General features: G+C 36.0%; 1 protein-coding gene across 1 annotated transcript; it reads left to right on the top strand.

The window, feature by feature from the left end:
* Positions 1–1,376: 1,376 nt before the first annotated feature.
* Positions 1,377–23,525, top strand: LOC145981559 (uncharacterized). Its single transcript, XM_083114903.1, has 8 exons — positions 1,377–1,446; positions 4,074–4,174; positions 7,727–7,837; positions 12,915–13,046; positions 17,221–17,469; positions 19,228–19,311; positions 19,694–19,772; positions 23,468–23,525. The coding sequence occupies exons 2-8, from the start codon at positions 4,078–4,080 to the stop codon at positions 23,523–23,525; spliced, it is 810 nt and encodes a 269-aa protein (XP_082971029.1). The 5' UTR covers positions 1,377–1,446; positions 4,074–4,077.
* The last annotated feature ends 420 nt before the right edge of the window (positions 23,526–23,945 follow it).

The following is a 23,945-nucleotide window of genomic DNA, read 5'->3' as shown; positions in this document are numbered from 1 at the left end:
TGTGATTGCAGCATAAATATAGAATTAAGTTTCAGATTTACCTTCTTCCATTAGTTGTTTTTAATGCACCATCCCGTAATGTGCGCCGAGTATCTAAGGGGGGAAAAAACGTCAACACGAGAATGAGGAGGGCATACGGCAGAATTCAGCCAGTGACCTCCCGACCAGACCATGAAAGAGAGTAACAACTCGGGCCCCAGAATGTTCTCTGATGGGAATATGGAACAGATTATGGTTAAACTGGGCTTTGATTCTTGATTTTCCTTTTATTTGATTGATTCAATTTGTTTTACTTTGCTTTTCTGCCACTTTTGGCAAATCGCGAAGATGAAGATGAGTGATGATATGATGAAATGGATGAATGGACACTCACAAGGAACACCCAACCTAAGCCAGGATTCGAACCTGGAACCCCTGACGTGGTAGCGTGTTGTGGTAACCACTCCGCCACGGAGGTCGGCCCTTTTTATTTGTATATATACATATATTTTATTTTTTACGTAGCCTGTCTGCTTCTTTAGCCTAATCACGATGATGAAGATGAAGGATTAGATGAAGAATTTGAATGTGAATTAAAATTTTTTGGGTGCGTCAGCACTGAGGCTATTTTGCACCCGTCACACTATACGGGGTCCAGCCCCTTATCGTAACAAAAATAAAAGAGTCTCTGAAAACTAAAATTTCCTTACCTCGGATAAAAGCTGAGGCTAAAAAGGGCGCTCAGCACAAATAAGGACAAAACACAGGACGACACAGAATTATACTGGCCATGTGGCCAGTCGCCAGAGCCTCGTTAGTCTGCAGTCCAGGGTGTCCTACGTGGAAGTGAGGTTGACTACTGGGTGCACTACGTGGAAGGAGCACCCCTTACACCCCGGATTAGATGAAGAGACACTCACAAAGGAACACCCATACCCACACCAGAGCTCGAACCTGAGACCTTCGGTGGCGAGATCGGGTGTCCATCACTAAACGCACTCTTGCACCAAGGTGAATATGCATTTTTTTTTCCATTTCGACCACTGCCAAAATACCAGACATGTTACTTCATTCTTGTCTTGCAATGCAAAGGTCAAATTGTAAACAGGATATTTTACACAATGCAAGAATTTCGTAGAAGACGGGAAGAATACGGAGTATGTGGTGTCTTTAGGGGTGATATGTAACTGGTGTGGAATGTGAAGACAATGGAAATTTCTTTCCTTACATTCCAACCCTTCCTTATCTACTTAGCGATTACCATTGTCTGACATAAGACATGTAGTGTCTTCTTGCAAGCTTCGTAATCTTCAACCCTGCATTGTGATTGGTCACCTATTATGTGGAATACGTCATTTCTGTCGCTAACAAACTAATTACTTATTGACACTGGTCACTTGTGGTGTGGCAAGGTGGTGCTTCAGTGGTGACGTGTGTGGTGTCTGAAGAAGTGCTAGCAACAAACCAGTAAGTTCAACTGTAAGAACAAATTCATTACATTATGTTGATATCATGTTATTATTATTATTATTATTATTATTATTATTATTATTTACTGTATGTTCTACAACTTACGATGTTTGCTAGCTTCTCTGTTTTCCCTAGAAAGTGTGAAGTTACCTGGACGAAGTTTCCGCTGTGTTCGAATTGTCTGCTGGAGAAGTGATGGCACCATAAAAAATAGTTTGGAGGCAACAAAACAAAACACAGTACAAAAATCCATATTTTGGTTTAAAAGGGCATTTAGTTGGCTCTTCCTGATTACGTAGTGGTAACGTCGCCGTATTGCAATAAAGGGATCCCGAGTTCGATACCTGGTGAAGCCATGTAGTGGTTCGGATCCCACTTTCAACTGTAGGCCCAGTTACAATTAGTCTTTCTGTGCATGAAGTGGACTCAAAACCAACACTCAAAATGAAATCAAAAAATCTAATCGCGTTTAATGTGTGCGCGACCTACAGTGCGTGTGGTTTAACAGACAAGGTCATGGAGTCAATGAAGGAACACTCACGCCACTGTGCACAAGAGATCCAAAGGTAGTTTTCAAATATCTAAACCTCTATACTCTTGCCCCTTTTACTTTAATGTATACTCTGTCCCGCGAACCTCTGGAGAGAGAGAACGAAAACAAGTATCTGCGCAAGTAATGACGCGAGACGGCTCTAACACGTGCGAGGGAAAGGGATTGCGTGGAGGTGGGAAAGCATTGTGGCTATACTCTATTCCCTGAATCTGTGCAGGAAGGCCGCGCATAGCGGCAGAGAAGGGGGGAAATCGAGTGGACAGAGCAAAGCAGTACACGCTGCTGCGAAGGCTGTTAACTGCAGTAGCTTTCCCCCTTCCACGCAATCCCGTTCCCTCTCACGTGTTCATTGGTGGAACCGTCTCGAGTCACTACTTGTGCAGAGACTTGTCTTCGTTCACTTACTGCCAGCCCTCGTGACGGGAGTTGTTAGCATATCGTGCTACGACGCCAGGGATCCCGGGTTCGTATACCTGCATGGGCATGATGTTGTGAGTGTCTATTCATCAATTTCATTATGTCATCACTCATTCCCATCTTAGCAAATTAGCCAAAAGTGGCACAAAAAGCGAAGTAAAATAAAGCAAATCAATCAATCAAATCAATCGTTTACTTACTCCAGATACCCGCGACAGAGTATACCAGCTACACTCTATCCCAGGTATCTCTGGAGCGAGCGAACTAAAGCAAGTCTCTGCGCAGGTAGTGATTCGAGAGGTCTCTGCCAATGAACTCGCGAGAGGGGAAGTGAGTGTGCCAACCAGCCATTTGTAGAAGAGCGCACTGCTTCGCTCTCCAACTCTCAGTCTCCCCTTTTCTACAGATATGCGTAGCCTTTTTCCACAGATTCCGGGGATAGAGTATACCAGCTAAGTGCATCACCGTTTACTTCTTCGCTCCATCCACTCGCTTGCTCCTTATACGCGGCCTTGCTCCATATATTCTTGGAATGGAGCATGGAGACAAGAACTGAGTTTGTATCGTTACATATGTAGAAGTTAGACCTTATCACCTGTGCATCAGATAATAATCCGTATCTACTTGGAGTGGTGGAGGAGAATTTGAATCTAATTCCCGCTGAAGTGCGTGTAAAGGGGTCAAGCAGAGATCACAAATACCGCTGCGCATCAGGGATCAAAGCAGCAACTAGTGTCCGAGGGCTACACGAATCGAATTCTGCACTTCTAGCGTGCACCCGATAAACATTGTATCCGAGTACATAGTTAAATGCAAAAGGGTATGCAATGATCAACCTCTCCGTTGTGCGCCAGAGAAGATCAAAGATTACTGAAGTTGCTGAAGTGGTCGACAACAATGTGAATGCATTTCTGTTCTTCAACAAATTTAGGTTGAACAACACAGAACTGACAAAACACTATCATGTAAAGGGATCGTTGAAGTTCATTAAAGCCGTCTGCAACAAAGATCAATAGAGTCATCTGAGTGTCAAGTGCAGTTCAAAATCTACTTTTGTATCAACGAAAATTAGCGAGTTTCGATTACAGATTACTGTGAAGGAGCATATAGATCACTATGCATCAGTGATCAAAAGATGTTCGATCAAAAATGTTCCGTGACAATGTAACAAAGGTATACACATTCAGTTGTTATGAATTATATTCTCTATTATTCGTTGAAATTATAAACAAGAAATATATAACTTCATTTTTATTTACACAGGTTGTTTCTGAGACCTTGATTCAAACTTGCTGGGAGGATGGAGACTGACCCAAGTGCCAATATGAGATTAGGAACACCGGTCTGGAAATGCACCATTAAGAAAGTTATGAGCCAAAACTATTTGGGGCTTCTTATGAGAGTGGAATAAGACAACTGAAAGATGCGGCTTGTAGATTTGATACAGACACAGCCCTAAATAGTTTAGGCTCATAACTTTTTAATGGTGCGTTTCCGGACCGGCGTTCCTAATCTCATATTGGGTACTTGGGTCAGTCTCCATCCACCCAGCAAGTTTGAATCAAGGTCACGGAAACACCCTGTATATTACCTTGGATCCATTCATGGGAATGCAAATCACGTGTGACTTCAGCTATTTAATTTTTATTTGCAGCGTGATGCCTAACCGAAGACATGGAAGGGCAAGGGTGGCAATACGGAGAGAGAGAGCGAGGCGCTGGAGAGAGAGAGCGAGGTGCTGGAGAGAAAACTTAAGTTAGTACAAATAATACTTTCCATAGAAATTACACTTATAAAATCGAAGGTATGCAGATACAGTTGTTATGAATAACATAGTTATTAAAAACGTGGAAAACCTAGAAAATTAGTGCAATTTCTGTTATGTAAAAATAGCTTCAAAAGTCGAGATGCAATAAAATTTCTAACTGTAGTACAATATCTCAAGTAATATCTTAAGTGTTGAGCGAGGTTAGTACTTGAAATATTTTGTGATGCAGAGTAACTTCGAATCAAAGTAATTTCACAATTAGCCAAAAGTGTCAGAAAGGCGAAGTAAAATACAAAATCAATCAATCAAAGTAAAATTGTACTTTACAATCTTCTCTTCAAATAGAATGATCCTAGTCCTGGTTCAAAATTTAAGAAAAGAACTGGAAGATACTATTACAAAAAATTGTTGTTTTAAGCTAGGATGTTGTTGTTATGCTCCAATATAGCCCGACGGACTTTGTTTCATCTATTGTTCATTATTTCTCATCAGCTACTTTCACAATGTTTAACCTCAAAGTTTTTAAATATAAACCATGAAAACTGATTCCCTAATCATTTGCCTACAATATTTCACTGATTGATTGATTGACTTGGTTTATTTTACTTTGCTTTTCTGCCACTTTTGGTTAATCGTGTTAATGAGGATGATATGATATGTTGAAGGGACACTTAAAAAGAACAACTGTGCCCAGGCCGTTATTATGCTCTGTGCTAACCACTTCGCCACGGAGGTCAGCTTACAATATTCCAGTTTTGACCATTACTGGAACCATTAGAAGAAAAGTTACAAAGAAGGTTACCACTTCATTCCTGTTATTTATCGTAAAAGTTTATAACACTTGTGTGCGTGATAGAAAGACGTCAACATCCACCCATATCGAACTTATTATTAAACTTACCAAAAATTATGTTGACAGTTGCAGAATGGTTGATTTTGACACGGTTTAACATGTTCCCGTCCCTGTGGCCCTGATGTTTTAATACGAGGATATAATCAAAACGTTGAAATCAATATGTTTCTTGATGATTAGATGAACATTTTTTATTTTTTATTATTTTATGTGCGTGAGTCATGTGCAACTCAGGCGGCGCTAGAATCAATTATTACGCTGCACTCCACGTGAGATAAAAGAGATACCTAGGTATTTGTCTCACAGCATATTTATTGTTTCTTTCTGAGTATTGTTATTGTTTTTCTCTGAGCATTGTAATTGTTCTACTCTGAACATTGAGTCTTTTGTTTTTTGTAGCATGACTCTGCCGTATACTATTGTATCGATATCGTTGAAAGAACTGGCCAGCATAAATGCATGGCCAAACGCACAACGGGGAAAACTTGAAAACAGTTCATGAGCGATTTTTTTTGTTTGTTTGTTTCTTTACTTGTCAGATTTAAGTTAAATTTAAAGGCAAAAATAAATATAAGGGAAGCTGATTTACATCTATGAATTTGTCCCACGCTTTTTAAATTGTTTGCATTAATTGTATCAATAACAGCATCACGAAATAAGATTTTCACAAACCATCTGCAAAAGTTGGTCCACGGGGCCATTCTTCACGTAATATGTATGTTGTAGCATTGTAGCGCGAGTTGCCTGTGCACCAAGAGGCTCCCAAAAAAATAGAATTGTGACTTAACTAGGCTTCACGAGTCCCCGGGCGTAAAACTACCGTGAGTTAAATACAACTTACGTGGCAGTTAACGTGCTAAATTTGGGCTACGAAATGTAAAAGAAAAAGGTTAAAGCGACACAGAAAGTGGTCCCAGGAGGTCCATGTCACATTTTGCTCATGTCTAACCTCAGCGTTTTTAAAATACCACAGATCAATGGTTGTAATCAACATCTTTTCAGTACACGGACATGTTTTCTGGAAAGAATATATCATTGTCATTAAAATATGATTTTTTAAAATCTATTTGTGTTTCAGTTAGACTTATTATGATCTTTCGTAAGGGGGTTGAACAGAAACGTAGTGCAAACAGGTAGGGGAGGAGAGTGAAGATCTGTAGCTAAGGTACTTCTCGAGAAAATACCTTTTCCTCTTCTATAATACATGTATCTCTACGAGAAATACAGGTAGAGGGATTTTTAAGGGGGAAAAAACTAATGATCAAACGGGGAGGTCGATATTACACGCTTCTTCACGCATAGGAAAAAAGAAATAACTTTTGCTTTTCTTGAGGTCAAAACTACGATTCGTTGATGAAAGCTTTGCGTGCTAACGAACGCTCTACCAACACCATTGCACTCTCCAATCTTCCAGGCAATCTTTCTCAATAAATTATCTCCCTCTGTGGAACAAATGTATTATAATTTCTCTTTTAAATAGTTTATTACCTATATGTAATAAACACAATTCACGTATGTCAAAAATAAAATGTCCAATTATAACACCATTAAACCTTGTTTCCATGATATGAAAAACTCAATATGCTGACCAAGGAAGAAATTGATTTAATTTTAAAACATAAACTACACGAAACGTTTCAACCTTCTAGCAAGGTCTTCTTCAGACTCTGTACCAAGTGCAAATGAAACAAGGTACAAAACAGGAAGATATATATACACAAAAATCACTCCCCTCCAGACACAAGATTATTAGAAAGTTGTTTATCTGGAACATTCCTTTCCAGGTAGGGTGTGCACTAAAGCGCTGAACAAAACTAGCAAGAAAATTAATTAGTGTTGTTCCTATTTACGCAAGGAACTAATTAATTAAATATATTAAAATATATTAAATATATATTAACATATATATTAACATATTCTTCTTCGTCCTATAGCGTTACGACCTTGGTTGTGTAGCCTTATCCCTCTCAACAATACCGGTCCATTCCTGTCTATCTACTTATGCCCAGTGTTCTGATGTCTCTCTCCACATCATCTATTAATATATTAATAAATATAATTAAAATTTGTATTGTACGACCTTGAAAAATGTTATTTTTCTATTAGGGGGATGCTCTATCTTGTAAACCGAGTTGATTTCAAGCTGTCATTTTTAAAGAAGGGATATCCTTATTGTTGAATCTTAAGTTCAATGCACTTTTCTGCCACCTTAAAAGGTTGCTAATAGTATAGAGAGTTCTGAGTGAGTATGTGCTGATGGTGGGGGCTGCATGAGACCAGGGAAGGGAGCAAAAGATGAAGAACACGATACACCACGCCCGACAATCTGTATCTCGTATATATCTCCTTGTCATTACTGTTCAATCTACCGAGATGTATATCCATGAATGGTGTACAGGCGGCAGAATTGCAATGTTAATTGATGTGTCTGTACACCAGGGGTTTATCCATAATTTCTCATCTGAGGGAGTGTAATTTCGTATTTAGGGAGGTGTAAAGTTAAATTTACAGCCAAATTATCATAAATTGGTCCTTTGTGATTTGGGTCTTGAGGATTTTTTTGGGAGGGTATTAGGGGTATTTTTGGTGTGTGTGGATAAATCACTGCCATCGGCAATGATCTTTTAATATAATCGTTACATACTGAATGGTACATATTGTACTTAAACTTATGTGATTGTTTCAGGAAACAAGAAGACGTTTCTAACATTAATGATGCTTCTGCTGGGATATTTTACTTTTCTTCAGAGGGTTACAAGCAGCGATACACATGCAAGAAAAATAGACTGGCAACGAGGTAACATTAGAAAATAATTATAATACTTTCTGTTATCAATAATTTGCTCTGATGTAAGAAAATAGGTACTTAAAATCCAAAATGCGTTTACAAGGTAACAAAAGAAAATCAAAACATAGGGAGTTTTACTTTTCAGCACGCCCTCGTATATATACTTTATTGCAGAGCCATTTCAGGATTGTAGTGCTGTTGATTGACATTCCAAATTACAGTTTGCAGAATTTTAACACAAGATGTTAATAAGAAATTAAATTAGGCATACCATATTTAACGCAAAATATTGAATTTTTCACTAGTTTTGTATCTCTTAAACCAACTGAATCTCAAACTCAAACTTTTACTGAAGTTACTTGTCATGGAGTACTGTATTGTGTACAAATTTCAGATTTTTAAACAACTGCCCACCAGAGTTGAACTTGGATTTTTTTTTTACAAAAAGTACATGTTTATGACCCTGTAGAAAAAAATATTAAAATCTTAAGCTTCAAATAATTTTGACATACTCTATTGGTACACTGATACTTGCACAAAAAAATTCAAGTATCAAACAAACTGCCCTTCCCCTCCAAAAAAAATGTCCGAAAATGTCATTTTGAGCGATTAAAATACACAATGTTGACCTTAAAATGTATTATGAAGGAATAATATTTAGAAAATTTCACACAAATATAAGTGTAGCCTATAATATGCTTAACATCACAGATTTTGTCTCATTGACGTAGGACTTACCAGAGCTGAGATAAAAAAAGTTCCCGCTGTTGCTTACGAATGGATAAAAAAAATGTCCGCCATCTTCAAATCGGTGATAGTAGAAATAAAATAACAGTGGTTCTAAACTGTCAACATATGAGGCTCACACCACACAAAAATTTTTTTTTTAAAAAAAAAGTGGACAAGCAACCATGTTGTATGACTTCATATGGATTGACCCAATAGTGATCCACTCGTTTACATTTTCATGCTTCTGCCGTTTGGCAACACTGTTGACCTTTGCTTCCAGTGTGCCTTGCTGGAACAGTCCAGGAACTCTGTTCAGCACTTATTTGAAAAAGATCCATTGTTCACATGTAAAGCTCACATTTCAGTGGAACACAATAGTGATCTGCGCGACCACTGACGGGAGAATAGGTAACTATATATATATATATATATATATATATATATCTGTGTGTGTGTGTGTACATATTTGTTTAAAAATCTGTTCTGTTATAGGGAAATGTATGAAATGGGTGTCTCCATACCACAAGAAACGTGTTTGTGAATGTTGTGTTAAAAGAAAATAATAAATGTAACTTATAAGTAGGGTGCGGATTTTTGCATATTTGCCTTTTTTTATTCCATTGTAGTAAAACATAGGCTTTAATATTTAAAGTTAGTTTCATGGTGTTTCTAGTCAGAAAATGCATTCTTATAGTGCCTATAAATGCTTTTTTGAGGGTTAGCGCCTATTTTGCTTAATTGTGCCTAAAAGTGCCTATTCTGCAATTTTGGTTAACTTCAGCTGCTTTTTACGCGACTTTGGCTCTCCCTACACTGAAGCCTTTGTTTATGTTGAACCGACTGAATTCTGGTATTCGCCACATTTGAGGGTCTCAAGGGGTGTGAGATCTCTGGAAATACTAAATGTCGGGGTAAGCAAACTGGACAACCTGTTGGTGACTCATACTTGGACAAAACGAAGCCAACACACCCCTTCTTTTTTCCACCTGTAAGCTTGTAACAATTGGGCTGAAAAGTTCGTAGGCTAACATAGTAAAAAAAATTTTTTTGAGAAAATTCGATTTTATTATTCAATATAGTTGCCTTCGAGGGCGATACAACGATTATAGCGGTCATACAATTTTTCGATGCCATTTTTATAGCCTCAAAATAGGCCTCAGTTTCGGCGATTACCTCTTCATCAGTGCTAAATTTCTTTCCAGCGAGCATTCTTTTAAGGTCTGCAAACAGGAAAAAGTCACTGGGGGCCAGATCTGGAGAATATGGTGGATGGGGAAGCAATTTTATTACGGTTGAATATCGCTAAACATTGCTCCGAATCATCAAAACGTTGTTGCTTTTGATCGATTGTGAGCACGCGCGGCACCCATTTTGCACACAGCTTTCGCATGTTCAAATATTCATGCACAATATGTCCAACACGTTCCTTTGATATTTTTAAAGTCTCAGCTATCTCGATCAACTTCACTTTACGATCATTTAAAATTATTTTGTGGACTTTTTTGATGTTTTCGTCGGTAACAGCCTCTTTGGGGCGTCCACTGCGTGCATCGTCTTCGATGCTCATTTCGCCTCGTTTAAATTTAGCAAACCACTTCTCAAAGGTTGATTTTCCTGGTGCAGAGTCCGAATAACGTTTATCAAGCCAAGCCTTGGCTTCAACAGTATTTTTTTTCGCCAAAAAGCAATGCTTTATTAACACACGAAATTCTTTTTTATCCATTTTTTCACAATAACAAAAGCTGCTTCACTCACAATGCTATATCTCACGAACTAATTATCCGGCAGCTGTGAAATTTATACACGTATCTTTTGAAGGTTAGTACTAAGTAAAAATCACATGGATTTAATTCTAGTAACGCCATCTATGAGTCAGCCTACGAACTTTTCAGCCCAACTGTTAGGTGTCAATCAGTTGTGTGTGTGTGTGTGTAAAGAAGTATATGGTTATCTGTGGATTGATTGATTGATTTGATGTTTTAAGTCCACTTTATGCACAGTGAGGCTAATTGGGACTGGACCTACAGTTTAAAGTGGAATCCGAACCACTATGTAACTCCACCGGGTATCGAACCCGGGACCCCTTGATTACAAGGTAACGACGCTACCACTGCACCAATGGGGGGGGGCTAGTTATCTGTGGAGATATCATATTTAGATGTTTAAAAATGCCAAAGCACAAAGCGTCCAGAAGCGTATTATTTTAAAAAATGGATTGCTGCAGAAGCTTGTTTTACCACTGGCAGGAAATTTGGTTTTTGTTATTTATCCCTTTTCTCTTATTTTGGCTAATTGCAACAATGAGGATAAACGATATGAAATTGATGAAGGGACACTCACAAAGAACACGCATGCCGAGGCTGGGAGTTTAATCCGGGACCTCTTGCGTCGTAGCCGTGCTATACTAACTACTCCGCCAAAGAGATCGACCCCACTGGCGGAAAACTAATTTCCCGTAAAGGATGTGTGAAGTAGATACCTTTAACTGTTAAATTGCTTTACAAATAAATATTTGTTTCCAACATGGGAAATGTATGTACATATGTGGTTTTATTATAATGGCCTTGTTCAAAACTCTCAACTGCTGACGAGATTTCAGACTCCTCTGAAAATGTTATTTTTTCTTCTGTCATGATTTTATTAGGGAACAAGAATAAATGGTGAACATTGCACACTGTGACGAGCCTTCATCTTATATTATCTCATTTCTCAATTCAACAATGCTAAGTTATGTGAAAAACTTAGTTTAGTGGCCTTATGTTGCATATAGAGCATTAAAGCAGCACTTGAAGTGGAAAATGTTAGCTGGGGGAGATGTTTGCTCGACCCTTGTTTTTAGCTGGAGGGGGGGATGTTTCTATTGCTTAACATGGTGACAATGAGAAACCTGCGGGGATGGCATCCTCCCGCATTCCCCTCACTTCGAGCACTGACGCTAAGTCAAACGATGTTATTTATTCCAAAATTCCGTGTGCATACACGGAGCTCATATAGTTGGGTTTCATGTGACGTCACGATGCGCATAGCCGCCATGTTTTCGGCTAATTTTGTTTGTCGTGTACAAGGAAATATCTTGAGCGTCTGTTTGAAACACAAAATACTGCACAATGTATGTACCATCGCAAACAAGGTTCAATTCTCCCTCCAACCTGTCCGCATTCTTGAATTCCGTATATTTGCAATAACTGGCTTCCACCGTGGCTCCTTGAAGCCACAATTCAGCAGTTTGTGGCGTAGGTGAAACACACCTCGTGCAAGAAAAATGCAAGTGTTTTAAATTAACCAGGTTGTGTTACCTGCAAATAAGGATTTGATTCCATCTATTGTCCATTGTTTGTGAAACATTTGTTTGCAATTAGTACAATGGGTAACACAAGTTAATTTCTTAAAAAAAAAATTCGAACATCGTATTAAATATTTCTTTCTGTTAATATGGTGCAAACTGTTTCTTTATCACTTGTGATAAATTGTGGACGCAACTGGAGCATTTGTTAAAATTGGCACAATTTTTAGCACAAGTTCTCTTTGTGAGAATTACTTTAATAAACAGTTCCCCGAAAGTGTGCATTTCGATCAAAATAGTACTAATAGTTTGTTAATCGTTTGTGCACTATTAACTGACGTGTTAATACAGTATAACTGTGCATTGCAAGAAAAAAATGAAGATAAGTTCGTTCATTGCATATTTTAATGTATTTTTCTATTTTAGGGTGCCTTTTAAGTGCCTCTTCGTAGTTTATAGCACCTTTTTAAGTGCCAATTTTCATAATTTTTGGTGCCTATCTGCCTGCATATTTGATAGGTTTTTAGTGCCTATAAATCCGCATCTTACTTATAATTGTTTTGCTAAGTGAAACAGAATACATCAAAAATGACATTCCCGCTATAAACCAGATAAAATTTGACAAATAATAGGTAAAAATGATAATATTCGATGGATCACAATTGAGATCCGCGCGACCAAATATATGCATTATTTCTCTCCATTCTTGCCATATTCAGTATCCATATAGTTGGTTTTGAATAATTGCGTAAGTATTCATATAATAGTATGGGAATTCATTACAGTGAAATCATCTTGTGTAAACAATTCTTGTCTATTCTCAAAACAATATTTTTTATTCATTTTCGTCCAGTGAACGTTGCACTTGTCTGCATGCAAGCAGACAAACAAAATTACAGTATTTGTACACTCTTTTATATTTTATGCTATAATGGAAAGTATTTTAAAGAATAACTTTTATGTGCTACAACAACATTTCATTGTTACGTTTAAGTTTCACAATATGCTATCGGAAAATTTCAAAAAACTTCTATTTTTATTTTTATTTTTTTATCTCTCCTATTTTCTCTGTAGTAGCACCATCTGTTGGAATGTCGACTGACTGGCGTGAAAGAGGTCATTTTGGCAGAAATGAAGAATTTCTGGTAAAAGAATTCCCATTTGCATCAGAAGATTATACTGTGATGTACACTGTCGGAAGTGGAGGTAAGTGAAACAAGAGTTAAATGAAATACAATCAAAGTTTTGACACATTCAACAAAGTGTGAATGTGACTGAGAATATGTACAGTTAACTATAATTTGGGAAGTGCACGAATGATTACAAAAAACAAGGACACAGAATGTTTCTTGGTATGGATTCGATTTCTTTAATTTACTATAAAACATTCAGATATTTTAATACCATGTTTTCCACTAATTTGAGAGTTCTGAGCTTCTTAATTGCATACCATAATCTTTATTTCAGGCCTACAATTTATGAGCTTTAACTCTCACAGCTGTAAAATATGTCCAATCAACATTTTGTCTTAATACACATTTGATTTTTTAGAATATATTAATAATTTTTATATTCTGTTTAGTAAATGTCACACTTACTCTATATTAAATATGCTACACAACATGCAATACTTCACACTAACTAACTAACTAACTCTCTAGCTTTCTTAAACCCGAAGGTTCATGGCTGCAGCAACACAGGCCTTCCATCTTTCCCTATCTTGAGCAAGTTCTATATACTCTTTTCCATCCCTACCAATTTCCCTTAGGTCCATCTCAACGTTGTCCCTCCATCTTCGTCTTGGCCTTCCTACAGGTCTCTTACCATCAGGTTTCCCAACAAGAATCCTGTAAACTCCTCTTTCCTCTCCCATTCGTGCCACATGGCCTGCTTACCTAAGTCCTCTTGATTTAATTATTCTAATAATATCTGGATATGAATACAAATTATGTAGTTCTAAATTATGTAACCTTCTCCACTCACCTGTCTCCTCATCCCTTTTAGGTCCAAAGATTTTCCTAAGGATCTTATTTTCAAATACTCTCAATTTATGTTCCTCTTCCAATGTAAGGGACCAAGTTTCACATCCATATAACACTACAGGCAAAATTAATGTTTTGTATATTTTAACTTTTAGTTTCTTACATATTAAACGAGAAGACAAATGTTTATGAAGAGAGAAGTAACATGCATTTCCTGAATTAAGCCTACTTTTATTTCCTCTTTAATATAATTTTCATTTGTTAATATTACTCCTAAGTATTTGAATTTGGAAACTGGTTGTTATCAATAATTAGATTTTGATTATTACCTAACACTTGGTTTCGGCCTGTAAGCATATATTTAGTTTTCTCTTTGTTAACTTCCAAACCTATCTCTTTAGCAATTTTGAAAAATATTTTAGAATTATTCTTAATTGTATTCACATCATCCCCTAGTAAGTCTACATCATCTGCATATGCTAACAACTGAGTCACACCATTTAATTTTAGTCCTTCTTTAGTTTCTTTTACCTTCCTAACAGCATATTCTAAAGCAAAATTAAAGAGCAATGGAGATAATGCATCTCCTTGTTTTAACCCATCATGGATGGTAAATTTGTCAGACATATTAATATCCACACGAATTTTACTTTCTGTTTCAATGGTGCATATTTTTATCATACTAACAAGCTTCTTAGGTATTCCAAACTCTACTAATATATTATATAATTTATCTCTTTTGACCGAATCATATGCTTTTTTGAAATCAATGAATAGCTGATGGACATTTTGATTATATTCCCACTTTTTTTCAAGTGTCTGTCTGATGTGAAAAATTTGATCTGTAGTTGATCTGTTATGTTTAAATCCACATTGATAATCACCTATAATTTCATTAGCATATGGGGTGAGTCTTGTTAAAAGAATGTTAGACAAAATTTTGTATGTTGTTGAGAGTAGAGAAATTCCACGGTAATTATTAAAGTTCATTTTATCACCTTTTTTAAACACAGGAACAATTATGTATTCTTTCCACTGTTGAGGGATTTCTTCTTTATTCCATATTAAACAAATTAATTTATGAATTTGACATATTAATGAATTTCCACCATATTTAATTAACTCAGCTGGTATTAAATCAATGCCAGGTGCTTTGTTATTCTTTAGCCTTTTAATAGCATCTTTAACTTCAGTCAAGTTAGGTTGTGGAACTAAAGGTTCTGCTGTGTGGACTTCATTTACTTCTGATTTATCTCATACGTGGACATTTAAAAGGCCATTAAAGTAGTTCTTCAATCTATTTAGAATATCGCTTGGTCAGCTAGAAAATCACCGTCTTTATCTTTTATCAAGTTTACTTTAGGTTGCCACCCCTTTCTAAACTCATTTACACCTTTATATAAATCTCTGATATTTTTATTTTTGCTGTTTGTTTCAATTTCGTTAATTTTGCTTTTCAAGTAATCTCTTTTTTTACTTCTAAACGTGCGGTTAACTTCTCGCTTTATTCTATTATAATTGTTTAGATTTGTATCATCAGAGTTATTTAACCACCTAAGTCTAGCCTGATTTCTTATTTCTATTAGATTATGACATTCATTATCAAACCATGGCTTACTTTTTCTCGGTTTATGGTATCCTATACTTTCTTTAGCTGCTGATTCTATTGCATTACGTAAGTGCTCCCAATTCTTATTTACGTCTGTTTCATTTATATTTTCATCATCATTTAAATCCTGCAAAACATCAAATCTACTTCACAATACTTCACACACATATGTATTTGTAAAATTTCCTGTGTATATACACTTCCTCCTTTTTTCCATTTGATGAAGAATTTCTGATTTAGAAAACAAATTTTTGGAGAAGCGCACCCATGAAACTTGTACCGATCACACTTGCGCGTCCCATTGTACAATAACAACACAGAAAGAAAAGATGTAGAAACTATCCAATAATGTAAAATGCTGTGTTACATGAATACTATGTAAATTATAAATGCAAAGTATGCAGAATTTCAGGATTACAATTACTTGCCCTTCTGATTTGATGTAATATTATATATATAGTATGTGTGGTGTGTGTGTGTGTCTATATTATATATATATATATATATATATATATATACACACACACACACACACACACACACACACACACATACACGAATCCCGTCCAGAAAGTAAGTTTCCCTGGGGCCGTCTACAGAAATAAACACAATTGCAATCCCACCGGAATTGAGACATTTGTCGTACTGTGGGATCAACTTTTGTTGATCGTTACTGTATCGTAGAAGTCTGCCGCTGGGATCGGAGCCAGTGTGTGACAGCCGTCTTCACCTCCTTGTCACTTTGCAAATGCTGACCGGACAGGAATTTCTTGAGATGTAAGAAAATATGGTAATCACTGAGAGCGACATCCGGGATATAGGGTGGATGGCCAAACACCTCCCAGCGGAAACTCCTGCAGAAGATCTGATGTGCGCTGAGCCGTATGTGGCAGAGCGTTATCGTGCAGCATTACAACGCCAGTACTTAGCATCCCGCGTAACTTGTTCTGAATGGCCTGTCACAACTTCCGTAGTGTTTCACAGTATCGTTCAGCGTTCACCGTCTCAGCTCTGGTCAAGAACTCGATGAGCAGAATGCCCTGTTTGTCCCACAACGTTGTGCACAGCACTTTCCGCGCCGACACAGTCTGCTTGAATTTCGACTTGCATGGAGATCCACTGTGACGCAAATGCATAGACTGCTGCCTGGTTTCTGGGGTAAAGTGTGTGACCCACGTTTCATCGCCTGTGATGATCCGGTCCAGAAATTCGTTGCTGCCATCATGGTACCACATTGCGATCGGTGCAATGCCTTGTGCGTTCAAAAACTTTATCACCGACCAAACCTCACAGTCGGCGGGAGTTGGAATAAGAGCCACCATCTTCAACCACTACTACGGTGCTACTGTGAGTTGTCAGGGAGTGCTGCCTGTTGCATACGATTGCCACGTCATGCATCTCTCACGCATGCGCACTCACCTGTCGCAACGCATGGCCTGCCATCTGCTGGCCATTCGGGAAACTTACTTTCTGGATCCGCCTCGTATATATTCTATCTTTCATTAGGTACTTCACCTATAAAGACAACAGACCTTACACCGCAGGTGGAACCAACATACCCGGTAGGAACACAACGATTTTCATCATCAGGTATATGATTTTGCTTTCATTTTTTATGCATACATAACATAACAATGTACACAAAATATTATTCATAAATGTATTAGTTTATAACTTAATTACGGATGTTACACAAAGAAAATTCCTGTATGTGTCAGTACATGTGATATTGTTAATATTTGTATTTGATGAAAGATTTCTGAACTTCAAAAAAGATATATTTTTGTAGAGAACCATGCATTCGAAACTGCTACTGACCCTAAAAGGCAGAAGAAACCCACATGTCAGAAGACACCTACATGCCAGATGAAACCTGCATGCCAGCAGAAACCTTCATGCCAGGAGATACCTACGTGTCAGAAGAAGCCTGCGTATCAGAAGAAACCTGCATGCCAGCAGAAACCTTCATGCCAGGAGAAGCCTTCGTATCAGAAGAAGCCTGCCTGTTCTACACGAACACGCCCAAGTTCATCAGCAGGTATGTAAAGTGTTTATTTCTTTCTAGATACACACAACATAAAATACAGAAAATATGCTGTAAAATATGTAATATTTTATAACTTAACTATTCATGTTACTGAAAGAAAATTCCTGTATGTAATTGTGGGTAGCGTTACATAAAGTACTATTAATATTCCCTCTTTGTATTTGATGAAAGACTTCTGAATTTTAATATATACATATATATATATATATATATATATATATATATATATATATATATATATATATATATTTCTGCCGGTCCTACAATGACAGAAGAAACCTGCATGTCCCATAGTCAATTGTAAATGCTCACCGGCAGGTTTGTAAGATGATTTTGTTTGTTAATTAAGAAAACATGTAGTAGCCTATTATCTTGATCTTAAATGTGCCGAACTCCTCTCTCTCCTCTCTGATTCATTACTTAATTCCTTATTAATTTATACTTCCCACTTGAAGAAAGTTTAAAGGGGAAAGTATATTTCTCAGGGAGAAGTACTCTTACCCTACAAAGCTGAAGAAATTCTTATGCCCCACGTCAAGGCACACCAAAGAGGGACGTATTCATATTAGTTACGAAGTGTAACACAACAAAATATATAAAATATACTGTATAGCATGTAAAACATTACCTTCTAATGAAAAATGTTACAAAGGTCAAAATTGGTTACTTTTTAATTTATTTGTCCTCATTTGATGGAAACTCACTGAATTGCGAAAAAAGTATTTTTGGAGAGACTCTACTAGACAACTTATGTGATCCAGCACATCAAAATTCACCATCAGGTACATACAATAGTTTTGCTTGCTTTGTAATATTGCACATAAGTATGAAAATTCTTACGTTTAAATACTCTGCTTTCAGGATTTCCCCACAAAAAAGTTGCAAACAAATAAACTCAATCAATTAATTATGTTTAGTATTAATAAAAGAACTAAATTACAATGTTATGCATGGTATTGGATTATAAATGTTGTACTGTCTGGGTAAAATTATTTTTGTAATTTAATAACAGAGAATGGTACTCAAATTCCAATTTACCAATTACTATTTGCTTTGATGTATTGCTGCATTTGAAATATAATTTTGTGGCATATTTATTGAAATTATACTACAAACTGTAAGTAAATTTAAAAAATGCAGGTCGTATTGTATCAATTTAAATTCATGTCCTATCTGTTTTAAAAAAGTTCAAAAATTATATACATATGTCTAATGATGATATGCTTCATAGACGAGATTCTATTAAACACGTAAACAGAAGTGAGACAGAACTTCAGGACATAATGCTTGTTCAATTTGACGTACTTTATTAAATTGTCATACATATATAGTTACCTCATTATCCAATACAAATATGCAACTTCCACACTGTAGTGGTCAGTGCAGAAGTCAGGAAGTCCTATTTACAAATCGCATTTGAAACAGGGTGCTTGTGTCCAGGTTAAATATTTATATTAGTGTTTGTTGGAAACAATGTCTTAATTTTTGAATCTAAAGATTTAAATAAATATTAATAGTCTTCACGAATAGCTCGCAAATAAACAAATTTGCTTTTTCTCCAATGTGCGATAATTACAATAATGCAGGTATGCAGTAAGTTCTAATCCTATGTAGTACATAAAATTATAATCGCAGAAATTTAAATTATGAACATTCAAAATTTTCCTTAATATAAAAACATTATTCATTTCATCAAATTTAACTTCACTCTCTGGTCATGAACATTTTGAAAAGGAAATGCCATTTCAGGTTTATGTGGTGTTACAGAGGAGTATTGTAATATACCTACGTTCTCCACAGGAACGTCATTCATATCTAAGCCTTGGCCATCAGGTAGGTATAACGTTTTTTCTTTCTTGTTGCGGAATGTAGGACATTCATTTGTGAATAATGTTAAATATAATTTTTTCTCAAAATTTAATTATTCAGCGATACAAATATAACTGTCAATACAATACAAAGAAATTCTGCTAAAATATATAAATAGTACTATATTTATGTAGAATTAGTCTTATTAAATGTGATAAATATGACAGCAAAAACATACAACAGGATTACAATTCTATGCAGTAGTGGCATGTAAAATGATATACACATAAACTATACTCCATATAGCAGTAGTACACTGTACATATTACCAAAAGCAATGCCAAAGTAATGTCATCGAAATATATGTACTATCCACATTATTGATTTTTTTTTTTTAATTTTTCAGTAAACTGCTCTCGTCGAATTCCGATCGGCCCTACAGAGTCTCGAAGTTCCTTCAGGCAATATGGATGCCCCATAATGCTGTAATTAATTTTCTGTATTTTCATCAACTACAGTAATTCGAATATTATCTCTGTAAACAATATTTCTCTTTCTTTCTCTCTCTCTCTCACACACACATATCCTTAATCAGTGTATTTTATGTTTACAAACGAATTTATGAATAATATCACATTTCACATGAGTTTCTAAATGAGCATGGTAGAACTTCATAAATAAGCAGCATGTTGAATTTTAGCGGGGATGGCTCTAAAATAAGCCCATGGCCTTAGTTTTGATTCACAATTTGCGCTTAGAATTTTGCAATTTTTAATCATAAAGTGCAACAATGCATTCAAAAATGAAAAGAAACTGGATCCTTCAATTACCCAACACAATCATTAGCTGTTACATATACTATCCTTTTGGCTGCTACACAATCCGTATATTCCTTACACTGTAATTTTTTTAAAGGTCAATTACAATGTTGTTTTTTTTACTTAGATACTTGTATACCCATTGAACAAATTTATCTTATAGCATCACATTTACATGTAATAGCTATGAAAATCACAAATCTTTGGTTTACTGAATGTTTAATATGACAGTTTTATACTTTAAAAAATTCTCATATATCTAAATTTATTGCTTCAATAACGTCTACTATTTACTACATATGTTTGCAACATAAATACTTTTCTTTCCTTTTGAAGATGTTACGTATATGATGTAATGATAGTGAATAATACTGAATAATACTGAATAATGTTTAAAGATAGGAAATTTATGCAAATAGTTTTAGTTTGGCATTATTGTATTTTTTCTCCACACACGCGACACATGAAGCAAAAAGTTAACACAATCATTTGGGAAGAAACAAGCGATTACTGAAATACATTCCTAGTATGTTTACAAACTGATTTCATTTTTAAATTTATGTAGGATTTTACAATCCATGGATAATTTTATAATACAATTTACAATCCATCCATAATATGCTACCCCATTAGAGATTCGTAATGACTGGAAACCGGGTTTTAAAAAATCCTATTCTCTCGTTTGTATATGTTACTGAATGAACGGTATTTCGTTTCGTTCGAGTAGAAGAAGAAAACGATCGTCCACATGCATAAATTTAAAACTTTTTTCGCTCAGAAAGTTAGTGATTTTTAAGCTATTCGAAAGCAAGAGGATTTTCTCCAGGCATTGCCCTAATGCATATTTCACTTTATTTTTTCCTTTCCATTTCTTTCTCATTTAGATTCGCCTTCTCTTCTCACAATGACTTGCGTCAACATTAATCAAGTTTCCGCATAGTTAGGTTCTTTCTTAAGGATTCCTTCCTTTGTAGTAAGTACTTCATCAATTTCCTTAAAAGTGCTTCCCTTTGTTCCTTAAGGGAAGATGATCGTCTTTCCATCTCCTTCCCTGTCTTTTTCATAAGCTTACGAAAGTACAGCATACGAGAATAGTGTATCCATTTCTCAAACACACTGCGCATTTATACCCCCTTTCATCGTATCAAACGAAACTTTGATTCTGAGAAGTCTGGAAAATTACCCCACCATTATTCATTTTCATCATTTCTTGTAAGATGAACCTTTGTACTTACAGTCAATGGAAGTTTTGTATGAATGCGTGCTCCACAAATATATTAAACGAACCTTTCTCTACCCCTGTGTTACATATCCTATGCTCAAATGTACAGGATGGCGCAAGAATAATGCATTTTTTTGGAATAAGTGTAGCGTCGTTGAATTTCAAGATACAAACGTTTTATTAACACCAAAACCATCGCTAAGAAATGCAGTTTGGATAGGAATACAGTGATGATTTAAGTATGGAAGATGATGTCGGAAAGATGACGTCATTGTTGCTATCCCCATCACGTAATCTTACGTTTCTTGGCCCCAACGCTCCCCAGATTTGCCTGTCTGCGACTTCTCTCTGCGGAGTTACCTCAAGTCGAAAACCTCGTTCAGTCGACGAGCTGAAAGTTGCCATTCGTGAAGGAATTACAGCTGTGCCAGACGAAATGTTGGCAAGGGCAATGCGGAACTTTGAGGAGAGGCTCCTGATGTGTGCAGCAACAATGACGTCATCTTTCCATATTTAAACCATCGATGTATACCAATCCAAACTGCATTTCATATCGATGGTTTTGGTGTTAATAAAACGTTTGTATCTTGAAAATCAACGACGTTACACTTATTCCAAAAGCATGCGTTCTTCTTACGCCACCCTGCATATATTTGAACACAGAATAATCTCTCTAATTCATGATCTACGTTATAGCTCCCACAATTGAGCACTTTCTGCGTATGTTTAGAATGTAAATTCTCTCCCAGTATTTTATTAGGAATTTAAATACAAATCACAACTTTAACATAAAATATTTTTAGTTTTTATTAATTTTTATTTTATTTATTTAACTCAACAGGTACATACCTAATTACAAAGTCCATATCATAGGGTAAATAGTTATTTATAATTTTCTGTAATGTGTTTGTGCTTGCTTGAAAAAATTATCAATTTGTTAATTTGTTTGTGAATGGGAAAATTTGAAGAAAGAAAATACAAATATTAAAAAAGGTACAAAATAGTATGCACGATAGAGTATAAAATCGATTAAGTATCGCATTACAAACAACTATGCAATCTCTCCAAATAACGCACACAGTTTTTCTACACTGTATAGCACAATACTAACTTTTCACTAAAATATATTTTGGTATAGCATAGGCGTCGACTTATGGATTGGGGGGGGGGCAAAACACCATCTGCCCCCAAAATTTCCTCAAAAGTACATACATTATACATGAGAAAAATATTTCTCAACCGTAGCCTCTTCTCCCCAATATTTATGTGAAGTTGGCGTCTCTGTAGAATAGTGCTTGAATTCGGAAAGCCTCTCTGGATTTAGCCTATGTAGGCTGAAGATATGCGAACATACAACATTTGAAAGGAAACGTGATCTTAATTTAACTGGACTCTAAAACTAACAAAAATACTGATGAATGGTTTAGTAACTTCAGATAAAAAAATAATGATACAAATTTTGATTTAAGAATGGTGTGATAACAAAACTCTCATCTACATTATAATTCAATGCTCTCAAATTGTCATACAATAAGATTGATTGATTTGATGTTCTAAGTCCACTTTTTGCACATTAAGGCTAATCGGGACTGGATCTACAGTTTAAAGTTGGATCCGAACCACTATGGTGCCTCCACCGGGTATCGAACCCGGGGCCCATTGATTACAAGGCGACAATGATACCACTGCGCCATCGGGGAGGCCCTCATACAATAAGAGTTTAGTTGTGTGTTAACAAAGAAAGTGGTAAATAACAATGAAACAAAATGAAAGATGTAAACTCTATATATAACATCTGTACTGATTTACTTTTGTCATGCTAAATGCTGGCAAGATTGCGTCATTTTTGATAGTGAATCGTGTTCAGAATTTTAGTGAACTTTTTCATTGGTTTACCCCCACCACCCTTTTAAAAGATGATTAGCACATCGCGTTACATCGCCAGGGGTTCCGGGTTCGAATCCCGGCCTGGGCATGAATGTTTGTGAGTGTCCATTCATCAATTTCATCAAACTCATCTCCATCTTCGCAAATTAGCCAAAAAGTGGCACAAAAAGTGAGTAAAATAAAACAAATGAAGCAAGCAATCATCAACCTTTTAAAAGCTTATTTTAATATATTTTTTTTCTCTATTTACCAGTGATATTCCAAGCAAGCCGGTATTTTTCGATAAGGACTACGGCATGGGGAAAGACTAAGAATAACGCAAATTCGGATTGTAATTTGATTGTATTGAATCAAGCTTTGATAGAATAAAAATCCTTATTTGTTAATATGTCGTTTACATTGTTCTCTTTGTTATGTGAAAATCTTAAATAAAATGCACCTTACAAGGAAATTTTGAGAGATGGACTGGGTTAAGTTGCATTTATGTGATAAGTTAGTGAAACAGTTCCTTGTAAACAATGGATTCCAAAAATGATTTAACTATTGCAGGTCACCACTTATTTTAAATTACTTACACTCAGCATCTCAAATTGTAAATGGAAAGAAAATTTCTGCTATTTTGTTTTTTCTTTTAAAGTTGCCAATTCGTAAAAGAAATCCTCTTCTTCTTAGAATTGTGGTCTCGTTAGATGCAATTTCTGGACACTCACAAAGGAAGAACTTTAGCCACG

Source organism: Lepisma saccharinum, chromosome 2 (assembly GCF_977018435.1).
Source record: "Lepisma saccharinum chromosome 2, izLepSacc3.1, whole genome shotgun sequence".
In the NCBI taxonomy this organism is placed as follows: Eukaryota; Metazoa; Arthropoda; class Insecta; order Zygentoma; family Lepismatidae; genus Lepisma; species Lepisma saccharinum.
This window is presented reverse-complemented; position numbering and strand designations above follow the sequence as displayed.

Coding starts and splice junctions, on each gene's coding strand:
- LOC145981559 (XM_083114903.1), top strand. CDS start 4,078: ATGCCTAACCGAAGACATGGAAGGGCAAGGGTGGCAATACGGAGAGAG. Junction 4,175..7,726: donor GTGCTGGAGAGAAAACTTAA/GTTAGTACAAAT, acceptor TGATTGTTTCAG/GAAACAAGAAGACGTTTCTA. Junction 7,838..12,914: donor AAAAATAGACTGGCAACGAG/GTAACATTAGAA, acceptor TTTTCTCTGTAG/TAGCACCATCTGTTGGAATG.